The 13,583-nt window shown below is 38.5% G+C and overlaps 2 protein-coding genes across 45 annotated transcripts in view; both read left to right on the top strand.

The window, feature by feature from the left end:
- The window catches only part of LOC103544809 (disintegrin and metalloproteinase domain-containing protein 5-like), a 160,508-nt gene extending 155,082 nt beyond the window's left edge, over positions 1 to 5,426 (top strand). For 15 of the 37 annotated variants that reach the window (XR_011534330.1, XR_011534321.1, XR_011534334.1 and 12 more), the window contains one exon: positions 5,270 to 5,426. Coding sequence is in view for 10 of the 37 variants with exons in the window: in XM_070598797.1 (XP_070454898.1) it covers positions 5,270 to 5,282 (13 nt within the window). In the remaining 27 variants the exon portion in view is untranslated. Of the gene's footprint in view, positions 1 to 2,827; positions 3,078 to 3,483; positions 3,532 to 5,269 lie in introns of all 37 variants that reach the window. The other 22 variants (XR_011534331.1, XR_011534335.1, XR_011534338.1 and 19 more) reach the window with 3 other exon arrangements.
- LOC103543289 (disintegrin and metalloproteinase domain-containing protein 18-like) overlaps positions 1 to 13,583 on the top strand; it is a 466,882-nt gene that overhangs the window by 284,159 nt on the left and 169,140 nt on the right. The gene's annotated exons all lie outside the window — the stretch shown is intronic.

The raw sequence follows: 13,583 nt of genomic DNA on the forward strand, positions 1-13,583 counted from the left end.
CATACTCAATGCACAAAAACTGAAAGCCATCCCTCTGAGGACAGGAACAAGACAAGGGTGCCCACTTTCACTGCTCCTATTCAACATAGTACTGGATGTGTTGGCCAGAGCAATTCGACAGGAAAAAGAAATAAAAGGAATCCGAGTAATGAAGAAGTAAAACTCTCGCTGTTTGCAGACGACATGATCTTATATATAAAAAACCCCAAAGAATCCATAGAAAAACTATTAGAAATAATCAACAACTACAGCAAAGTAGCAGGGTATAAAATCAACATACATAAATCAGTAGCATTTCTATACACTAACAATGAACTAACAGAAAAAGAACTCAAGAACTCAATCCCATTCACAATCGCAAGGAAAAGAATAAAATACCTTGGGATATATTTAACCAAGGAAGTGAAGGTTCTATACAATGAAAACTACAAGACTTTCTTGAAAGAAATTGACCACGACATAAAGAGATGGACAGACATTCCATGCACGTGGATTGGAAGAATAAACATAGTTAAAATGTCCATATTACCTAAAGCAATCTACAGATTCAATGCTATCCCAATCAGAATCCCAAGAACATTCTTCACAGAAATTGAACAAAGAATCCTAAAATTCATATGGGACAACAAAAGACCGCGAATTGCTAAAGCAATCCTGAGCAAGAAAAACAAAGCCGGCAGAATCACAATCCCCGATTTCAAAACATACTACAAAGCTACAGTGATCAAAACAGCATGGTACTGGTACAAAAACAGGTCCACAGATCAATGGAACAGAATTGAAAGCCCAGAGATAAAACCACACATCTATGGACAGCTAATCTTCGACAAAGGAGCTGAGGGCCTACAGTGGAGAAAAGAAAGTCTCTTCAACAAATGGTGCTGGGAAAACTGGACAGCCACATGCAAAAGATTGAAAATTGACCATTCTTTTTCACCACACACCAAAATAAACTCAAAATGGATCAACCACCTAAAGATTAGGCCTGAAACAATACGTCTTCTGGAAGAGAATATAGGCAGTACACTCTTTGACATCAGTTTCAAAAGAATCTTTTTGGACACTATAACTCCTCAGTTGAGGGAAACAATAGAAAGAATAAACAAATGGGACTTCATGAGACTAAAGAGCTTCTTCAAGGCAAGGGAAACAGGATTGAAACAAAAAAACAGCTCACTAATTGGGAAAAAATATTTACAAGCCACTTATCCGACAAAGGGTTAATCTCCATAATATACAAAGAACTCACACGGCTTAACAACAAAGAAACAAACAACCCGATCAAAAAATGGGCAGAGGACATGAACAGACATTTCTCAAAAGAAGATATAAATATGGCCAATAGACACATGAAAAGATGTTCATCATCGCTAATCATCAGGGAAATGCAAATCAAAACTACACTAAGATATCACCTTATACCCGTTAGATTGGCAAAAACATCCAAAACCAAGAGCGACAAATGTTGGAGAGGTTGTGGAGAAAAAGGAACCCTCATACACTGTTGGTGGGAATGCAAACTGGTACAGCCATTATGGAAAACAGTATGGAGATTTCTCAAAAAGTTAAAAATAGAAATACCCTATGACCCAGCCATCCCATTACTGGGTATCTATCCTAAGAACCTGAAATAAGAAATCTCAAGAGTCCGTTGCACCCCTATGTTCATCGCAGCATTATTTACAATAGCCAAGACGTGGAACCAATGTACATGCCCAGAAACTGATGATTGGATAAAGAAGATATGGTATATATACACAATGGAATACTACTCAGCCATAAAAAAAGACAAAATTGGCCCATTCGCAGCAACATGGATGGACCTCGAGGGTATTATGTTAAGTGAAATAAGCCAGTCAGAGAAAGACGAACTCTATATGACTCCACTCATAGGTGGAAGTTAAGATATTGACAAGGAGATCTGATCGGTGGTTACCAGGGAAAAGGGGGGGGTGGGGGGAGGGCACAAAGGGGGAAGAGGTGTACCCGCAACATGACTAACAATAATGTACAACTGAAATCTCACAAGGTTGTAATCTATCATAACATTAATAAAAAATAAAATAAAATAAAATAAAATAAAAAAATATTGCACTCACTATGTAAAACTGCTGTAGAGTCCTCAACAAATTAAAAATAGAATGCTATATAATTCAGGAATTCCACTTCTGGATATTTTCCCCAAAGAACTGAAATCAGGGTCTCAAAGGAATATTAGTATTCCTAAATTCATTGCAGCACTATTTACAATAGCCAAGATATGGTTACAAACTAAATGTACGTCAATGGATGAATAAAGAAAATGTTGTATATACATACAATCGAATGTTGTCCAGCCATGAAAAAGAGGAAGTTCTGCATATGTGACAACATAGATTTACCTTGGGGGCATTATTCTAAGTGAAATAAGCCAGTCACAGAAGAACAAATGACTGCATGATTCCACTTATATGAGGTATCTAAAATAGTGAAACTCACAGAAACAAGGAGTAGTATGGTGGTTGCCTTAGGTTGCAGGGAGGGGAAATTTGGGTGTTGCTAATCAATGAGAATCAAGTCTCAATTATGCAAGATGAATAAGTTCTAGAGATCTGCTGTGTACAACATTGTCTCTGTTGTTAAGGATACTGTATTGTATACTTAAACATTGCTGGAGAGTAGGTTTCATTTAAGTGTCTTACCACAACACAATAACATTTTTAAAAATTTAAGAAGTTTTGCTTCTCAGAAGACACACTTAGGAAAGGGAAAAGGGAAACCACAATGGGGGAGAAGGTTTTTGTAATACGTATTTCCAGTAAAAGACTCATATTCGGAATTTATACAGAATCCCTAGAAATCAATGACAAAAAGTGGGTGAACCTAATATGCAAAATATTTGAAGAGACACTTCACATAAGATAATATTGAAGAGGCTCGAAACGTGAAAAATTGCTCAACATCATTACTCTTCAGAAAAAGGCAAATTAAAATAAAAGTGAGAGTTCCCTACACCCCTGTAAGAGTGGCTAAAATCAAAAGTGACAACATCAAGGGACGGTGAGCTTGTCAAGTATGAGGACTCTCACACATTGCAGGTGGGAGTATAGGTTGGTACAGCATATTTTTATTACTGTTTTAGCAGTTTAGCATCTTGCAAAGTATCAGATTTCAATTAAATTTATAACTTTTATTTTCATTTTTAAAATTATCATACTTATCATATTTAAAGTTTATATTTACTTTATGTTAATATCAACTCAGCATTTATTTCCTAGAATTTTGACAAAGGAAATTTCCCATGAATTTTGAGTCTAATTATCTAAAATATTTTTCTTTATTTTTCTATTTAACTTGAAGTTGATTGTCGTTCCTTCTCCCTTCTTTATACTTTTAACTTTACATCTTATCCTCATCTTTTCCAACATCAATGATCTATATAGAGAGAGATTTCTATATGTTTAAAATAAACTGAATCAAAATATTTTTTGGATACATCGATAGGGACAGTTGACAAAAAGCTTCTGAAATTTATGTGAAAGGAAAATAGAGGTATGTAGTAAACTTTAGTATTAACTAACAATGAATTAAAACATAGAGCTGTTTATTTTCAAAAAGCACCTTTCTGATTTTTAATGTGTTACCAAATATTTATTAAAATATTTGGTAGATATATGAATGAAGGATAACTTCTCATAATCAGAGTGCCAAAAGTAAATTTCTAACAATGTAGATGCATATGTTCTTAAGTTCTTTTCTAAGAAAAACATAAAAATACTTATACTTTTCAGATTTTTGTGCTTAGAGACTATTAAGGACAACTTTTCATATCTTAAACTATAGGCCCATATCATCATTTTGAATACATATAGTATTCAATTTAAAAAAGAAAAATAATTTATTTAAAAATTCATTATTATGAATATTTAGACTACTTCTAGTTTTTCGTTGTTACAAACACCCTGTAATAAACATCCTTACATGCATGCACATTTTGGAGCAATTTTCTTTCCAATTGTAGTCTGAGAATAAATCTCTAAAGGAGAGATTGATCAAAGCATAAATATAATGTATACACTTTTGTTGTGTTTTGGTCTCTATTGCCAAATTACCTGGTTTTAATGATCACCATCAATCTATTTGTATCAAGTTGTAACTTTTATAAGTTATTTATTTTTAGTCAATTGGACTTGTGAGTGGTATACTTTCTGAGCTGTAGCATTTCTTAAATTTTACTTTCTTTTGCTATCCTATTGAATTTTCTTTGTTATTTTCCACTGTCATTTGGTAATAAGCTATTTCTGTAATGAGTATGGTGTAGAAATAGAAAATACATAATATAATCATATCGGGTTAGAGGCATTTTTGAGATTCCCTTTAGTATGAGGGATGCTTAGGATATTTTTACATTCTCCCATCTCCCACCCCTTTGGTTTTTCTGTTTTGTAAGTTGGGATTTTAGACCTAGCCTTCTGTTAATAAATTCCTATGTTTTAAGCATTATTTATGTTGGTTCCAAAAATATTTTGTCATTTTCAGTTTTGTCCTTAAGTTTACAACAAACATTTTGCATTCATTTTATGCTTGACTGGTTTCATTTTTAATAATTCTGAAGGATGATTTTAGATTTTAATTACATTAAGATCCTTTTCTAACCAGAGACATTGGAATGTCCAAATCTTACGTTGACTCTTCCCTCCTGACTCTCCTCTCATTCAATAAATTGTATGTAGATGTAGGTGTGTGAATCATTCTCCTTCTTAGTACAGTAGTAACAAGTAATAAACATTCATTTAAAAGCATAGGTATGCAAAAGAATGAAATAATCACTGTCATTAATCTTAGCACCTAAGATGATCATTGTTAAAATATTTCAATATATAGATGTACACGTGTGTATGTGTGTGTGTGAGTGGGCATGTATGTTGCTGTTTTTGTCTTTTATAAAATGTGATTGACTTAGAATTACCATAATGTTTTCTTTTAAATTAAAGTCTATTTACATACTTAGAATGGAAATTTCAAGGCACTTTGCTTTATCGACCTAAATAGTTACCCAACATAGACAAACACTTAGGGTATTTTAGAAAGCCACTTCTATTACAAAACTAAGAATATTCGCAGTTGAGGTAGCAGATTGTTGTTTTTTCTGGAATTAGTTTTCATTTTCTTGACTCTTCCCCTTTGGTTACCCATGCCTTTTAAATTACTTGTGTGACAAATGTGTTGGCTCAAAGGAAAAAAAAGTAACACTGGTATTTTGTGTTTTGAGTTTTGTTTTCTCTTACAGTAACAGTCTCTAAGAACCTTGGCCTGGAGAGAGGATAGTGCCAAATAAATCATCAGAAACTGGCCTATATCAAGAAGGAAAAAACATAATTTCTCTGTTACCTCTGTTGTCACTGCTGAGGGTTAAATTATGAAATAATAAATCATCTGCACCTGAATTATGTCCAGTGTTTACTCTGTATTTTAACTCCCACCTTCCACCCTATCTACTCCAACTTGACTCCAGAAGAGGCTCTGAATCAGGTGAAAGCAGCCTGAGACCCTCATCCCACTAAGCCAAGAGGTGTTGCCATTCAGCCTTATGACCCAAGGATAGAGAGTGTTCCCTTTTCCCTTCTGCTCTTTAGGTTGACCTGAATCTCCCTCCCCGAGTCTCACCTCCCTGCTTCTCTTCAGAGCTCCTATCCTGTGGTTAGCCTGTGCCTTGTCCCAATGGCATTTATTCAGATAGGATCTGAATCCAATCTTTCTCTTGTTGCTCCTTCTCCTCTTTGAAAACTATATACCTGCCTTAGTGTATTGAAATATCTATTTACCAAGAGTAGATTTATCTTGAAGCTAAGGAAGCAAAAGCATCAGGGCCACATACTTGCATAGGCTCTGTTCAAAGTCATGGACCTAGTCTCAGAGAGAATTCATCAAATTTTATATAGTTCATGTGCCACTAAACCGGCATCTTCCAGTTCACCAGCTCCCTTGACATTGGTGTGCTGGAGCCAGTTCATACCAGCTAATAAGAGCTCATCATTAACATTTTAGAAATTTGCTCTTATCAAAAAAAAAAAAGGCAACAAGTGTGGCAAGGATGTGGAGAAATTAGAACTGTTGCAGACTGTTGGTGGGAATGCAAAATGATGCAGCTGTTATGGAAAATAGTATGGCAGTTCCTCAAAAAATTAAAAATAGAACTACCAATGATCCAGCAAACCTACTTCTGGATATGTGTTCAAAAGTATTGAAATCAGGCTCTCAAAGAGGTATTGGCACTTCTGTGTTCATTGTAGCACCATTATAGCCAAGATATGACAACAACCTAAATATCCATCAACAGATGAGTGGATAAAGAAAATGTGGTATATGCATTCAGCAGAATATGATTCAGCCTTATAAAAGAAGTAAATTCTGTAATATGTCACAATATGAATGAACTTTGAGGACACCATGCTAAGTGAAATAAGCCAGTTTCATAAAGACAAATACTGAATCATTCCACTTATATCAGGAATCTAAATAGTCAAATTCGTATAATCAAGGAGTAGAATGGTGGTTGCCAAGTGCTGAGAGGAGGAGGGAAATGGGGAGTTACTAGTAAATGGACATAAGGTTTCGGGTAAGCAGGATAAATAAGCTCTAGAGATCTGCTGTACAACACTGTACCTACAGTTAACAATAATGTATTGTACACTTAACAGTTTAAGAGGGGAGATCTCATTGTGTTTTTACCACAATAAAATAAAAAAAATTCAGAAGTTTTGCAAGTCAGTTGTTAAGCAACCATTATTAAAAACATTAAATTATATAAATTTAGACAAATTAAAAATTAGTACTCAAAACTTACCATTTCTTAATTCTATAATTACATTTTACTTTAGGTTATGTCTATTGTATCATTATGGTAGAAATAGTATATTACAGTGTGCTACTCACATCTCTCCCCAACTCTACCTCTAAAAAGGTCAAGCGGTAACTTGAAATTGGCCTTTACTGAAAAGGATAAACCTATAAATCTGGGCTTTATTTTTTTCCAGCGACACAATTGGAGGTATCTCAATTTCCTTCTGTTTTTCTCTCCAACACCTTATTGGAGGTGCTTTTCTGTCACAGCTTTAATCTATCCCTAACTCATCCCAGACAAGAATAGCCAATTTGATACGGTCCCTAGGAAGTTTGACATGGGTTGGAAGAGCCTATGCTATAGCAGGCAAAGAAGATGTATTTCAGATCTGCTTTCTGTTATGGATAGTGGAGAAGCTGCTAAGAGGTAGTATGTTGTACCACCAAAAATGACAAGGGTGCAGAGTCTGTTGTCTAAGGACAACTTTACCCTGCCTTTAAGGCTATTCAGATACTGATGAGCTGGGAGATCTGAGGAGAAGAACATCACGTGGGGCAAAATATTTACCAGCCGTTGTGATTACCGAATTCACTATAAGCAAAATATTTAAGTGTCTCTGGACCAGGGTGAGTTTGGGAATTCTCATAATGTAGCATTTCTGCTTTCACTGATGCATACCCTGAGACTATGGAAAGAAGTGACGAGCAAAGAAAGATTCAAAGATGGGGTAGAAACGTCTTGCAGAAAAACCATTTTGCTTTTAGATTTGAAAAGGGAGATAGATGCTGCTGAAATAAAATGCTTTGCTTCCTGGAAGAAAACTTCTTTACTACTCATAATTCCATACAGATTATGTAAAATTCCAGTGAAAATTGGGAAATCATGTAGTTGTGTAATTAGGAAACATAGGGCTTAGTAATTCTGTATTTATCTGTCAAAATCTGTGCTGCTATGAAAATGTACTCTGGTATGAAATCTTTATTTAATAATAGGTGTAAGATTTCAGAAATCAAAATGTAAAACCATTTCCTCACTGCTTACTGCTTTGATCCGTGACATTTTTCTGAAATTATTCTGGTAAAATCATCACTTACGTATACAGCATTATATTCTATGAATTCCTTTTAATCTTCGTTTTTTTGTTGTTGTTATTTCTTTTTGCCTTCTTAGTTGATATTTGATTATTCCTCATCTGAAACTTGCTACTTCTATCATTTCTGAAACATTTCCATCTCTTCTGATTCCTAGTTGTATATCTATGTCTGAGAATTCTTTTGTAATTTACTTTATTGCCAACCATCTATTTGTCCTTAAATGTTGGTGTTACTAACCGTTGACTTTCATCTCTTTTCATTGCATACCGGTAGTTCAGTCCATATGCCTACCTAAATTTCTAGTAGGCTCCTGATAAACTGGACACAGATTACCAAAATAATTCTTGGTGGTGGTTATACCTCTCCCTGAGTGTGTTGTACAAGGCCATTTTTTGAATTCCTGGGAAAAGGAAGAGCCCTACTTAAACAGGTAGAGTTCAGGTCATGTAGCGTACTCACATGTGGATCACCAGAGGAAAACATATGGAGCTTGCCTGCCTCACCAGAATTACAATTAGAAACCAGGGCAAGTTCCCAAGGAGAATGATCTCATCTATACTTTGATACTTGAGATAATCAATACTAACCTTACCCCCTTTGACTCATAGCTTTAGCTGAACACAATTTAGATGGATTCTAATGCATAACCCCTGATTGCAGGTCTGGCACTTTTCCTGGGCAGTGGATTCTGTCCTGTATTTGATGACTAGCTATCCAGGCTTCTTCAGTCTGGGGGCTCTGTATTCTCAGCATATGACTCCATAGTTTCTAACAAAACTGATGAAAGTGTGGAAAACTCATACCTGCCCACTATCTCTAACTGGCAGTGACACAAATTCATTTTCGTGGTCTATTGGCCCAATTTAGTTATAGCCCTAACCTAACATCAAAGGAACCCAGAAAAACATCAGGAGAACTCATGGAATATTTAGTGAGTGCTATTGTCCCCTACCATACTGTGAAATAGAGAAACTAAGGTTGTGCCAACTGTGACTAGGCATAGGCCTGCCCATGGTTCCCGTGATAGAAGACCTTCTTCTAAAGCACCCTTTGACAACGCTAAGGTCGTTGATGTGGCTAATGCTCCCCTTGCCTCCCTCCCCATCAAGTCACTGTCAAATCAGTTTGCTAGTTTCCAAGTTGGATGACAAACAAATCTCTGAGGTACATTGACATTGGAAAAGTGCCATTGCTGCACTGACAAGACCTATAGCCATTTCTAAAAGTTGGTCACCCTGGAAGCAGATAAGTGTGTACATAAGCTGAGTGGCATGTGTGGCAGCCATGGGAATGTACCTAGCAGCCCTCCTACTACAGAAAGTATGAATGATGAAGGGTCTGAGTGATGCAATCTGAAATGCATCAGTGCGTTTTTGTCAAGGCCACACTTCCCATGGTCTGCTCCCAACCAATGATAGAACTTGATAAGAGACACTAAGGCAGGCATTCTTGTGAGACTCAGGACTCCTCTGACAGCTGGCTCTGGCCTGAGGACTCCCCAGCAGTCTTGCTGAAACTTCCTGACATTGCGTGGAACTTCCTTAAACTGAGTGAGTCCTAGACTTCTCCTATCCAGTTTTCTTCCCCTCTGTCCTTCACTTGGGGTCAGACTTGCTCTACTGTCTGACAGCTTTCTCAGCCTTTGTATCTTTCCTCCCTATTTTTCATACAGTGGTATTCCTCCTAATAAAATCCTTGCACATTTAGTCCTGTCTTAGCATCTGCTTCTCAGGAGATCCAGATTAAAACAAGTAATAATGAAAGTATTGTGAGTAAACCCATGGTAAGATGTCGATTTTGCCTGGTTCACCTAATCCTACAAGGAAGGAGGAGCGCGGATAGTCCATACCACAAGGTGGCCGTACAGTTCTAAAAATTTCACGGCCACAAAGAAAAATGTCCCAGGAGAGGGGAAGGTGGTGGCAGATGCAATAAAGCAGGCATTTAAAATGAGAGGAGTTAGCTGGCTACTGCTAAGTTTTATTGGTGCCCTGCAGAGGGATAATAAGAGAATGAAGGCTAACAAGCAGTTACTGGCTATGTTTGAGAGCCAGAGAGTCTCAGTGGTAGCTTTCAAAGAGCCCCTTATCAGCCATAGTTGAATAGCAGACACAGGTGAAGGGCAGGCAGGGGACTTATTTGTTACAGTTGCAAGTTCCAGAGACATGTGAATACTCAGCCAAAGGAGCACTGTTAGGCTAAGGTCATGGCACTGTAGGGAAAATGTGGGATCCTGAAAACTGGAAAGACTTCCGGATGTATGCTCCTGAGGATGTTGATTCTATTGCACCCACCTTCTGAGCTTACTGGTTGGAAGCCATTACACTTGAAGATGCTGTGGAAACTTTTTCCCCACAAGGCAACAGGTGGCCCCCATTCCCATCTCATAGGAGTTTCCCCACCTCCTCTTCTGACTCCTAGGCCAACAGTTAGGGTTAAATCTCATCATAGCACAGCTGGGGACGTGCTGACCAGATGGTGGTGCTTAGCTGCCAGAATTGAAGAAGCCATAATGACATTGTCATCTCTGTTGGTGGAGGATCTTCCAAGGGGACTTGATTCATAAGTAGTTTTGGAGGCAATAAATAGAGGATTGTGACTATTAGATGCAAAATAGATTGGCAGCCAACTAGGAAGTCATTTAACATCTATAATAAAGAGAAAGCAAGAATGGAGGAGCAGGAGGCTGAGGACTGTAACCTCAATAAAAAGCCACAATCCTTTGATCAGTTCCCAGAACTGAACCAGTTTTCAGGTCTGAAACCCAATGACTGAAAATGTGACTTGGTTCCTATTTGGAAGGACCCTGTAACTCCACAGACACTATATACTGTAATGACTTCTCCTGTCTTCCTGTAAAGGGAGCTACAGCCAATTACTCAGGTATCGGTACCCTGGCAAAAAGGGACTCACCATACGTTTTGAAGACTATTGGACACAGGGTCTGGGTTGATAGTGATACTCAAACGATCATCAGCACCCCTTTTGGATTTGGGACCTATGAGGACCAGGTAATATATGGGTTCTTGGCTAAAGTTTGACTCACAAGTACACACAGTGTCCTCAGACACCTCTAGTGGTCATTTCCCAAGTTCTCAAGGGCATAATTGGAAGTGACAGACTTGGAAGTTGGAGTAACCCCAACAGTGGAGTAAGAGCTGTCATAGTAGAAAAGGCCAAAAGCAAACCTCTGACCGATCCCCACCTCCCTCCCCCCTACCCTGGCCGGTATAGCAAATAAAAACCAATATTATATCTTGGGGAATGGAGGTAGTGGAAATTAGTTCCACCATTAAAGACCTAAAACTGCAGGGGTGGTGGTGTCCATCATATTTTTGTTTAATTTGTCAGTCTGGTCCCTGCAGAAACCAGACGGAACCTGATAAATGATTACACTAACACTGACTTAACAATATACATAATTTCAATTGCTGTATCAGATGTGGTATCATTGACAGAAGTGACTCATCGGATCTCAGGGACATGGTATGTGGCCATTGATTTGGTGAATGTGCTCATTTCCATTTGGATCAGAAATGGTTCACATTCATTCATTCAATATTGATTTGCTATTTTGTCTCCGGGCTATATTAACTCTCCTGTGCTCTATGACAATATAGTTTGAAGAAATCTGGACTGCCTGAACATCCCACAGAACCTCATATGATCAGTTACATCAATGAGGTCATGCAGATTGATCAGGATAGGCAAGAGGTGGTTACTATGCTGGACGCCTTGGTAAGATACATGCATTCCAGAAGGCAAGAGATAAATCCTATAAAGACTAAGAAGAAGATGAAAATTTTAGTGAAGCTTTTAGAAGTCCAATAGTCAGGGTCATGCCAGGATATCCCTTCTAAAGTAAAAGACAAATAATTGCATCTTGCATCCTGCGCATAAAGAAAGAAGCACAGCACAGGAGGATCAAGAGGCAACATATTCCACATCTAGAAATATGGTTCTGGCCATATGCTCAGTGTCGTGGAAGTCTGCTCACTTTGGGTAGAGCCTGGAGCCTGGTCAGAGAAGCACTTTACAACAGGTCTAGGTTGGGTTGCAATCAGCCCTGATACTTGGCACACTGTGGTGTTGGAGGTGTCGGTGGTGGGAAAAGACACATAATGGAGCTTCTGGCAAGCCTCAGTGAGAGAATCTGAATGCAGGACCCCGAGATTCTGGAGTAAGTCTAGGTCATCCACAGCAAATAATTGTATATCCTTTGAGAAACATTGATGTGTTACTTGGCCTTAGTAGTGATAGAATATTTGACCATGAGACCCCAATTGGCCATACATCTGAACTGCTCATTGTCGTCTGCCAAGTCATAAAGTCAGATTCCTATGTTACCCAGTGCAGTTACACCAGTGTTCCTCACACAGCTATACCTATGGCCATCCCTTAGTCTGAGTCCAATGAAGAGAGAGGAATCACATAGTAATTTAAACAGGAGAAGTTTAATAATAAGCTACAGTAGGAGAGTAATTATAAAGATACAAAGAGAACTCTCCAGGTACCCTACATCTGAGGGAAAGTACCCAAAGAAAGACACATTTGGAAGGGTAGCCACTCTCCAAGGCTGGGGTTCAGACATCATTGGAGAAGGTGTGATTTCTGCCTACTTGATGGCTCAGCCAGGGCTGATCTACAGACATTGGGAAAGCAGAAAACACATCTCCAGCTAGTGTGCCTGAGACAATCAGTGCCACTTCATGTGCAAGGGCTGTACTGCACAGTGTCTGAGTCAGGATGGGTGCAGGTAAGCCGCAGCTGGTATGGGGTTGCAACAGAGCATGTTGAGGTGGTGCTGCAGGAGCAAGGCCTGAAATACGTGATGTCCATGTCAGTAGGAGCATGAGAATGCGATTACTGAGCCCAAGCAAGGACTGTGAGTTCACTGAAGGACGACATACTCTAGGAGGGGAGCACCTACAGTAAGTGCCACCGGATGTCTTCACACGCTGGCACTGCTAGTTCCCCGTGCAGCAGGAATAAGCAAAAGTAAAACACAGTACGCTCCAGAGGAGTCTCCTCTTTCTTCAGTGCCCCTCTGGTGCCCTCTACTCTCAGGATTTAGCATTGCCCTCACTGTAATAGAATTTTTAGACTTCAATCCATTATTGCAGAGCAGGTAGAGAAAATTGGAATCTGAGAGGCAATAAACTGATAACTTGCATGTGATCAGCTAAAAGTGAAGGAAAAAGCCTAAGTATGCCAGTGTGTGGTTTGCATGGCCTTTTGGTTATGGTTCTGAAAAGTACTGGAACACTGGAAACAAGCTCTGGGGTAGAGGCATGTGGATGGACATATGGGAGTGGGCACAAAGTGTGAAGATCTTTGTATCACATGTTAATGCCCACTAGAAAACAACCACCACAGGAAAGGCACTAAACAACCACAGAGAAAAAATGACCTAGTCAGTTGACTTTAGTCAAGCATCATTACTAGTTCCCCAGGAGTGTCATGATGGACATATAAGTGGCATGGCCACAGTGCTATGTATGGTCCTAATAGCATGGACTTTCACTTACTGAAGCAGATCCAGTTACTGCTGCCTCTGAATGTCAAACTTGCCAGACACAGAGACGAATATTGAGCTCAAATATAGCCCTATTTTTTTTTAAGGAAAACAACTGTCTTTTGGAGGCAACTTGGTCCTGTCAGAACTT

Source organism: Equus przewalskii, chromosome 28 (assembly GCF_037783145.1).
Source record: "Equus przewalskii isolate Varuska chromosome 28, EquPr2, whole genome shotgun sequence".
Lineage (NCBI taxonomy): Eukaryota > Metazoa > Chordata > Mammalia > Perissodactyla > Equidae > Equus > Equus przewalskii.